This window comes from Octodon degus, unplaced genomic scaffold (assembly GCF_000260255.1).
Source record: "Octodon degus isolate 3935 unplaced genomic scaffold, OctDeg1.0 scaffold00070, whole genome shotgun sequence".
NCBI classification, from domain to species: domain Eukaryota; kingdom Metazoa; phylum Chordata; class Mammalia; order Rodentia; family Octodontidae; genus Octodon; species Octodon degus.
The window spans coordinates 5,550,554-5,561,010 of record NW_004524646.1 but is presented as its reverse complement, the minus strand read 5'-3'; the positions used below and the strand labels follow the sequence as shown (position 1 = coordinate 5,561,010).

Genomic DNA, 10,457 nt, shown 5'->3' with positions numbered 1-10,457 from the left:
GCAAGTGGAGTTCAGGAACTTTTAAGCTTTTAGCCATCCCACCTAAGAGGAAGGTTCCACACAGCCTGCCCAGGCAGCCGAGGTACACAGTCACGTGCAGGTTCCCAAGGAAGCTTCCACAATTTATCTGATCTCAGATAGAACCCACATAAACACACAAACACCAGAGGTTATTTTCAAGACACACACTTCCACATAACTGTTCTATGAAAATAGCCACAGAATTATAACATTCAGAATATGAATAACTGATACACAGCATGAGGATTTTCTAAAGCAAAAAAGAATAAAAAGACTTGTCCAGAATTAACTACATGACAGGTATTGCAATTGATAGGACAAAAATATAACATTTCATAAAACATTGTTCATACAAGTTTCATAATGTAAAATACCTTCCAGTGGTGCACACGGTAACCTTTTCAGCAAGATTATCTGTAATGAGATTTGAAAGTAAACCACGTAGTAGACAAAGTGAACCACTGCAGACCTGGGAATAGCACCCACCACTGCACCTTTAATAGTGACAACAGAGAGCTGGAGGTCAACCGAACACTGGAAGTCAAAGAAGCATTTCCCTTTGAATTCAGTCTGAAGATAAAAAGAACACTTTATAACTGAAAAACTATCTTTCATGAGACACATTTCTCTCTAAAAGGCAAATTCAACACAATGAAAATATCTGAGAAACCATGTCTCATATTAGAATTAGGTGGTACAGAGGGTCAACCAATTACCCTTCCTCCTCCTGACCAAGTGGTCTTAGCTGCTGCTATAGTGATAGCCAATCCTACCAAAAGCATCCAAAACCCTAGGAAGGGTTTTATTAGTAGTCCTCTTGACTGTTCTCCCAGCCTTTCCACAACTGTACGATGTGTTGCAGGAATCAATGATTTTATGACTGGATAGAGGGCTTCTAAATGAAAAGAGAATCTATGGCCTGTGGGCTGCTCCAGGGATCAAAGCCAGAGATGACCTACAGAAAAAGACTATTACTTTGAAAGGCATAGCAGAACCCCTTGAGCACATTAAAAAATGGTTTAATGTTGTTTACTGCCATCAGGCTGGGCATTACCGCACCAATGGTAGACCTTAACATGTTTGGACCAGAGAGAAGCCTCATCATGGCTGACAGGAAGAGGATTGGATGTGAAAATACTCGAGTCATCTTGAACTAGCGGATTAACCCACTGTACCACCCACCAGCGGTGCCTTCATCTCTCAGGTTAATGGCAACCTCTGCTGGATGACTCCCTATGTGACTATGAAAACATTTATTGATAAAGGTCTCCCCTCCTGCGAGCTTCCTACCTGGTGTCATTCAGGAAATAAATAAATCCTTAGAGGTCGAAGCTGACTTGGAGGAGCAACATGGCCCAAGCATGTTCTTATACGTTAAGGCCTTATGGCTAGAAGGGTTACTCGCACCAATGAATTTCCTAAGTCTCTGCAAAGTAGGAAATAATGGGTAAGAGAAGAGTGGACCCAATGTTTAGGGATTACGAATCAACAAAAGAACAGTTGTTAAAGGTTCCTGAATATGATACTGATGCTTTCCTGGCAAAGCAGTCCAACAAGAGAAGGATATTCCATGCAAGGGATGTTGAAATGCTGAGCATAACATTACGGGTCACTGAACAGATTTAAGCCCTCCATCCTCAGGTCCCACAGCCAAACAGCAAGCTGACTTGACTCAACAGCTTATCTCAGTCTTGGGGCACTAGAAACCAGTCATGAAATTAAACAGTGAAAAAGAAAAGATCTACCTTGCTGGGTAATTATTGGGGAGTGCTGATGTTTCAGTTCTAGAGAATGCAGCCTGGGACCAGCCTGGAGCCCAGACCATGGGAGCTGCATCCTCCCTTCTCCTTCCACTTCAGCAATATCAACTCTGTTCAAATGTACAAGACTGCCTGCTGCTAGAACCTGAACTGCCAATGAAAGGAAAACCCAATAATGGATGAAAAGTGAAAAACAAAACAAAACAACAACAATAAAAAACAAACAAAAAACCCAAACTCCCCCAAATGAAAAACCAGAGTTTTTGAGGAAGTTAAAACAAGAATTAGTTCCACAGCAAATTCTGGAAAAAGATAAAAGCCATGCATAGTGTAGCAGACTAGTAATCCCAGCATGTGGCAGGCCGACGCAGCAAGATCACTTGAGTTCGAGCCAGCCTGGGCTGGGTAGTGGGATCTTGTCTCAAAACAAAAAGAAATATAAAGACCTCTGCAAAAACCCTTAGAAGCTAGACAAGTTATTAAAATGTCAGGCTATCTCAGGTCCAAGAACATGCCTAGGAATACGGCTAAAGGGAGCACATGGGAAACGTGTGCAAATGATTCTGGCCTTTCATGCCATTACTGTTCCCCTTAGGAGCCACAGGTGACTTTGAACTTAAATTACTCTTCAAAATCACAAAACTAAGACAATTATATAAGAAAACGGCATCTTTAAGAAATCTGACTTTCCTTCTCTGCACTAGCACCCAACTGGTGGCTCTCTAACCTCAATCTACAGCGGGCATTGGAAGTGGTGATTGTCCAAACGGCCTGATTGTCCATGGCCTCAAAAGGAGATCTGCTATTTTTGTAATTTGGTTCACATTATATTTCTACACCAAGTGAAATGCTAGTTCCTGTTCCTAAGATTAATATTACACAGATATTTTTTTTTTCTGAGAGCAACCTTACTCAGACTTCACATTTATCTTAGTACAGCACTGAAAAAGATTTAATAGATGGGTTCAAAAGCTAGAGGCACATAGCTATTCAACCTACCCTATTAACCATACTTCACAAGATACATTACAAGTCTGTCAATACCTAACCTAACATACATAAAAACCGTATCTGTTTATCTTCTGTAAATCACACTGACCCACAATCCCACAGATTAAAGCAAGATTTCCCTCTATACACATAAGTTTCACCTGGTAAACTAAGTTATGAAGAGCAAACTTCATAAATTAAACAATACTATGAACAATGACCACTACTTTTTACAATTATATTTTGGGGATATAAAAATATTTAATGAGTTTTCAAAAAATTAATGGGTGGGATCAATAACACTGGTCTAATGTGGGGGAAAAATAGCAAAAAATAAACAGGTCAGAGATGAGAAAGCTTTTTTTCCACACCCAAATGAGGTCTACTTATTCTTATCTTGAATATCAACCCAGAACAGTCTGATTCAGAACAGAAATCTAAAACATTCATGTCCACACATGTATATAAACACACAGTAAGGAACATCACAGAATTAACTTTTTTTTCTGAAGAGAATGGACTGCAAAACATACCATCATCTAGTAAAAGAGCTAAAATTCAAAAATGAGGCCAGTCCCGTGTTTTTCTGTCTTTAAAAAAGGAGCTGTAAAGGTGATGCGGGCTGATCTCACAGCAAATGAATGTGACCAAGAGTCAGTGCACAGCATCACCAAGGTCAATGAATGTACTAGTAGCAGCTAACTAGTCAGGCAGCAGAACAAGGGGGGCAGTCTGTATACAGACAGACTGACATGTTTCCCATCTTTGAGATTATCTACTATTAGGATTTTTTAATGTCAGATTATTCCTGAGTGTATATCCACAGGGTAAAGTAGGAAAAGACCATAAAAGAAACTACAGTTTCAGGAGAAATCAGAGTTGTTGACACCCAATAGAAACCTATTTACTTCAAAGTGCATGTAATTCATTTATATGGTAGCTTGTAAAGGCTCCCTAGCCCTGCATAGTTTTAGAGCGTGAGTGACTCATATATATATCTGTGGAATATATATATCTTGAAAAGAGGTTTCCAAATATCCTTCTCATGAGGGAATGTTTAGGAAGTCTCTTTTCTTCTAAGTGCTACAGCTATGTTTGTAAAAATACAAAGTGGATGCTCAAATAATTTTGAAGTGATTTAAAAACTCAAATACATATTTACATAGAGTAAGAAAAAAACAGTCCGTAGCTCACACATTGCCCTTCCAAGGGAGAGGGTTGGAAAGACTCCATGTGCTCAGTGGTTCAGTAAATGTCAAACCAGCATCCCTAGTGAAGTTCAAGTAGGACATGTAGTGTTTAACAGAAAACAAATTTTTTTCTTTTCTTTTTTTTGGTGAAAAAGCATTACGTATTATACAACTTTTTATAGGACAACAAAATTCAGACATCCTTTGAAAAACATTTAAAAGGAAACATACGCTTACAAATACCAAATAACATCCGTAAGACTGAAGCCCTTTGTTTGTTTTGTTTTTCCCTTAGAAAGCAAGACAACTAAAGGCAGCAGGCAGTCATTTCACCCAGGGAAGCCAAGAGTCACAGAGCCAGAAATCCTGTCAGATTTCTGCTGCTTTCCCATTCCAAGGGATACAACCTCCTTAGAACCTCATCAAGTGAGCAAATCAGCAACACTCTAATCCACACAGCCAGCATCTGTAGGGGTCCTGACAGCATGCATGTTGTAAACAAACTGACAGCCTTAGCTTGGGCACCAAAGGCTTTTCCTCTTCCTGTTCTTACTGACCTGAAAATTTCAGGACCCTGGAATGGTCTCTCACTGGGGGAATGAAGACCAGCTCCCAAGACTTACTGAAGAATGCTATTAGATTAATGGAGACTGAGCAGGAAGGTTTATGAACTAAAAAAAATTACTGAAAAGAGACGAGCATTTTGATGTGCTGTTCTTTGGAATTTCTATAATTAAAAAATAAACACAGAACTATTTCATAAGAAAATACATCTTAGTGTGCAATCCAATGCACATGGAAATTGGTAGATGAAAGATAAAATGCAAAAAAGTATGAAAATACAGTCTTTTAAATGTGGCAATAAAGTTTAACATACTGATATAAAATCAATACCGATAAAATAAATGTACAAGTGCAAAAATTTTCCATCATTTATAAAGAGGGGAAAAAAAAGTGCCAGCTTGCTTGCTCTTTAAAATGGTTCCTTACCAGTTGTTCAAACATTAAACAGACAGATGCAGCATTCAAAATAACCCTCTTAGCATGCCATGTGTAATAAACATATATACACACAAAACCAGATTAAAATAATGTGAAACTGAGCTGGCATCGATAAACTGGTCAGTAAGTTGTCGGGTTACATCATATTTCACATCTCAGGCACAGACGACTTAGACAGGTTCTCAGAGGGCAGACTTTTTGTAGAGGAAGTCTGGCTTGCTCGGAGACCTCCTCCCTCTGCTCATGGAATCTTCCCTCTCCAGATCTGTGCTTCGCTGAGCTCCATGGCCCAGGGACTCGCTGTCAGCCAATCTTCTACTGGATCGCTCTTCTGGAGTTTCGGAGCCACATGCAGAATGTGAGGAGGGTCTGGCAGGAGTCAGCCCAAAAGTCAAGTCAGTTTCTACTCCAGTTCGCCCCCTGACATGGGAGGGACCATTACCAGCATTTTCTGGGGCTGTCAAAGGAAAATCGGACCGTGGGGGAGGTTGCTCAACGACATCCAGGCGAATCAGCTCACTCTTCTGTCTGTGTGGACGCCCATCAGAGGAAAGTGGGTATTCTCTCCTCGCTTCTTCCTGTTTTTTAGGAGAGGTCTGACTAGGTAGGCAGGCTGACTTTAAGCCATTTGGTGATGCCTTATTGTGGTTGTATAAATCAGGACCAAAATATCCACCTTGGGAAGGGGAGGGGGCACGTCTGCCAGGAGCGGGAGTAGAAGGGCTGCAAGCAGCATTCGAGAAGTCATAGAAATCCGGGTATTCCTGCTGATTTTCTCTGGCATCTGTTTTTTGCTCTAGTGTATGTTTTTTCCGAGAAGTATGTGTATGCCTCTGTGGAATACACGAGAGATGCTGGGGAGGCCCTGTTCCTGCTTCAGAAACTGGCTGGCTTATTTCTGTGTCTATCGCAAGTTCTGGAAGTCTCCTGTCTTTGAGTGACAGTGTGGATACCCCCATGGCGATATCTGGCATCAGATCATTCAGCACAGGCTGTGTACACTGAGACACAAACAAAGAGAGGGGGAGCTTAAAAAGAAAAGAAAGGGAAAAAAAGGCCCACCAACTCCTTTGGTCACTGATTTTGCTTCCTGACTCCAAAATTAATATATGCCAATTTAAGAATTTTTAATATACAGAAAAAATTCCCAACTTGACCTAAAACCAATTAGCATTATAAAATATTTCCTATCTTTTTCAATTTTCACAAACTTAAGTCCACATTTAATCCTGTCACTAAATTTTCTTTGTGATCACCATTTGAAATTACGGCATAACATTTCACTATTAACCATTTTACTATTAGACATTTAGGGTATTTCCTTTTTTGAAAACAACTTACCATACAGTCCATGGCTGGCCTTGAACTTATTATATAGCTCAGGCTGGCCCTAAACTCTGGATCCTCCTGCCTCAGCCTCCCAAATCCTGACATTAAAAGTGTGTGACACCACACCCAACTTTTAATTTTTTATTATAGTCAAGACTACAATGAACATATTAATAAAAACCTTTAAGAGAGTTGTTTTAGGGGTCAGGAGGAGCAGGAGAACAGCTTGTGAGAGATAAGAATACAAGAAACGATCTAATTTGACTCAGAGTATGCACTAACCCAGCGTTTCCAATGAGCCCTTTTACACTGAAGCTTCCCTGAACACATTCTTCTCTCTACTCAATGCAGCTGGCAGCATAACAGAGTAGGAAGACTTAGAAATCACTGTTTTTCTTAAATATATTACATAAAGCAGTTCAACTTGTACTTCTGTACAAAAGCAGGTGAAGAATCCTTCCAATTCTCACCTATTTGCCCTAGCTCCTGAGGCTCCACAGCAAGCAAGGAGCTGTTGGGGAGCTGGCCAGAGGCACAGACATGCTCAAGAACCACCTTTCTGCTGGTTTTCTGAGCGAGAGTCATTGCCACATTGGTCCTGACAGTGCACCTGATCTTTCCTCTTTGTCTCACCAAAGCATTTTGTCCCAGAAGACAGGGGCAGAGTCCAGACATGCGCTTCATCGCATTAGGATGCTGATACGTCCATCTGTCCTGCTCAGTCACTATTCCTCTTTTAACACCACCACATCTACCACTGGCAGCTAAGGTGAGGATGCCATTTTCTACCTCTATCTCGTAGCTCCAGTCTCTTGGTGCCTGCCCTTTCCCAAAAGCTTTCTTTCCCTCTTCATACTACTCTGTTGCACTCTGAGCCTGTCAGGAACACTCCTGAGCCCTGGTGCGTGGACTTGGTCCACCACCTGACCTCAGCTATTAACTCTTGTCTTTATTTTTAAAATTCTTTCACCTTTTTCTCCTGGTGACTACCGAGGGACCAACAGATCCCTACACTGGTGAACCCCAGTGGGGCTCAGGGCGAGAGTCAAGGGAATAGCTCCTAATATCCCATACGCTTTCATTTGGAGCAAATGACCTGGGAGCTGACTTACCATTTGTTTCTCAGATGCTACTGTTGCTGAGGCAGCAGCGGCAGCAGCAGCAGCGGCAGCAACTGTCTGTCTCCCCAGTCCCGTGGTATTGGTACAATCAGGTGGTGCAGCTTTAACACCTGGCAAATAGACTGGGGGAGGGCCAGCTTTGGGTGCTGTTCTGGAGTGAAACAGTGAATGATTACAGGGGTAAGAAAATGAACGCGAAGGGTGCTGACTGGGAGGTCTTTGTTTCCAGCCTGCTTTGAGCTGGTTATGGATTGGGGTGGCTGGAGGGTGGTACGGAGGTGGGGGTGGGGGCAAGGGTGGATGGAAGGCCACGAAAGAGTCCAGCTCTGTAAACATGGTTTCTGCAGCAGGGGTACTGTTAATGCGACATCTCCCAGACTGTCTCACTGTCAGGAGTGGACTTTCATCCCCAAACCGCTCATCAGGAAAAAACTTGTGAGGGTTCTGAAAAATTAAAAAACAAATGACATTAATAGCAGGTTTTATAGATAGAAATTTACAGGCTAAGAGAGTTAAATCAAGTATCTAAGAAAACCACATTCAAAAGGAGTGTAAGGTACTCGAGTTTTCTAGGCCAGAATTCCAGGGGGAAAAGTTACCTTAATAGTACAAAGGACAGAGTGCAAGCTAGAAAGCTTAAGACACAGCTGTCTAGGAGAACTGCCCACCCAACTATTCTGGTAAGCAGTTCAGTCATCTCTTGCAAGACTAAGTACTTTAAGGATGGAAACGCTGGGTGTGTGTGTGTGGGAATGGACAAATAAAACCCAAGAAACAAAGTGGCCTGCTGCCTTGTCTAAGACCACCACCCAAGTTAACCAACTAGTAAGCCAAAGAATCACTGGGCACCTAGTCCACCCACCCTGCTGCCTGTTTCCAGGAGGAACCTGCAGACTACCAGAGAGACCAGAGGCACAAAAGAGCATGCACAGAGAAGCAGCCGCCCAGGGGTCCTGGGGATGTCTACCACTCTGCCGATGAGCAGGGCTCACTCTCTAACTAGCTTAATGCCACGTCCTACCTGCAAGAGCTCTGCAGCAGCATCTGCAAGCCCAAACTCCCGCAGTACTCGAATCTGGATTTCATAGCTCACGGTGGCACCCTCCCCACAGTTCAGTGCATAGGCTCTCTGCACCTGCTCGGTGTGTCGCAGTTCCTGCAGGCGTCTCACCATGTCTTTCATGATGAGGAGACGAGGAACTGGAAGGAGAAAGACAGCATGTAGGGAACATTCCTGAGCTACATAAAAGAATACCCAGTTAACAAAACAAAAGAACTATGCTTTATATCAGTATCTTCTCAAAACTTTTTTGATAGTAATTTAATTTACTGGCAATATATTAAGTTGTATGTCTTTATTTTTCAAGGCTTTACAATTTCACTGTAAAAGTTTCTTGAGCGTATTGCTCCAATACAATTTTACGTGCTTGTATTCTCTTCTCAATGTCAGGATATTTCTTAAGTGTTCTAAATATATTCATTCCAGCTGGGCACAAACCTGTAACACCAGCACTTGGAAGGCTAAGGCAGGAGGACTCCCACAAGACAGAGGCTACCCTGAGCTACACAGCACATTCAAGGTCAGCTTAGACTAAATAGTGAGATCCTATTTAAAAAAAAAAAAAAAAAGGAAAATAATGACTTTTATTCTTAGGGCTGGCGATGCAGCTCAGTTGTACAGTGACTACGTATCATGTGCAAGGCCCTGTTTATATCCCCAGAACTACAAAAGAAATAAAAATAAACAAATATTTAAATGAGTCCTGATTATGTACTCAGGCATTGGACTTGGGTATTAGGGTGAACAGAATGAAATATGTGACCTCTGCCTTCGAAAATGTCTCCCTGTATTGACTTAAACTAAGTAAATGAGCACATGATGGGATAACAAATGTTCCTGCACAGAAAAAGAAATTTTTGGTTTTTAAAAAAATGGCTAGGAAGAAGAGGCACTTGGCCCACACTGAGAGCGGAAAGGAAAGGTTTCCTAAAGGAAACTGTATCTCTTAGTCTAGAAGAATAAGAAAAAACTTGGCAGATAAAGAAAGTGGGGTAAAGGAGTCCCAAGAAGAATTAGGTGCATGTGAAACATATAAGCACAAGGGGGTGGCTTGCCAGCAGGATGTAGGGCTCAATGGTGTAAGCCAGCAAGTGTACGAGAGAGGGGGGTGGGAAGAAGAGCAGGGACAGATCATGGTTAAAGAATTAATTGTGGGCTGGCCAGCGGATTAAAGCACCTGCAAGCATGCACAGGGGGTTGGGGGTTCAATCCCCAGGCCTGCCGTGCTGGCCCCGCCCCTGGGGCAAGCTGAGACAGCAATTGAGACTGGGCATAGTGGTGCCCGCCTGTAAACCCAGCTCTTGGGAGGCTGTAAACAGGTGGATCACTGAGTTCAATCTAGCAGTGAGACCCTGAACACCCTATAGACCCTTCCCTAAAAAAAAAAAAAAAAAAAAGAATGTAATTGCATTCCTAGTCACCTGTGCAGGGCGACAGGATCAGAGCAGTATGAGAGCAGTGGTGTGGTTGCGCAAAGGTGTGATGTGAGGCAAAGTAGGGGGAGACAAACCAGCCTGTGGGCTAAACCAAATCAGCCTCCTGCCTTTCTGTGTAAAGTTTATTGACACACACCCCACTCTCATTAGGTACTGTCCATGGCTGTCTGACAGTGCTACCTTGGTTCACAAACTTTAATTTGTTCTACGATTTTGGAAAAGACAGCCATTTGTGTTTGTGTGGGAAAGACAGCTGTGGTCATATCTGTCACCTGATGAAGAGTTTGCAAACAAAAGTGTTCACAAACCAAGGCACCACTGCAGTTGGGATAGACTCTCTGGCCCTTTAAAGAAAAAGTATGGGGCTGGGATATGCATAAGCTCCTACCTGGCAAGTGCAAGGTCCCAAGTTCGATCCCCAGTAAACCCCCCCCCCCCAAGAATCTGAGCTAAGGCTGTGGCCACAGGGATGAAGAAAGGTGATGAAGTTAGGGCTGGGGAGATAGAATAAGCACTTGCCTGGCAAGTGCAAGTACCTCAGTACTGCA

General features: G+C 42.4%; 1 protein-coding gene across 1 annotated transcript in view; it reads right to left on the bottom strand.

Moving 5' to 3' along the window:
• Positions 1–4,098: 4,098 nt before the first annotated feature.
• Btbd7 (BTB domain containing 7) overlaps positions 4,099–10,457 on the bottom strand; it is a 145,252-nt gene continuing 138,893 nt past the window's right edge. The window contains exons 9-11 of the mRNA XM_004635149.2: positions 8,435–8,613; positions 7,405–7,857; positions 4,099–5,964 (exon numbers count right to left, since the gene is read on the bottom strand). Of these exons, the coding sequence (XP_004635206.1) occupies positions 5,146–5,964; positions 7,405–7,857; positions 8,435–8,613 (1,451 nt within the window). The 3' untranslated portion in view covers positions 4,099–5,145. The remainder of the gene's footprint in view (positions 5,965–7,404; positions 7,858–8,434; positions 8,614–10,457) is intronic.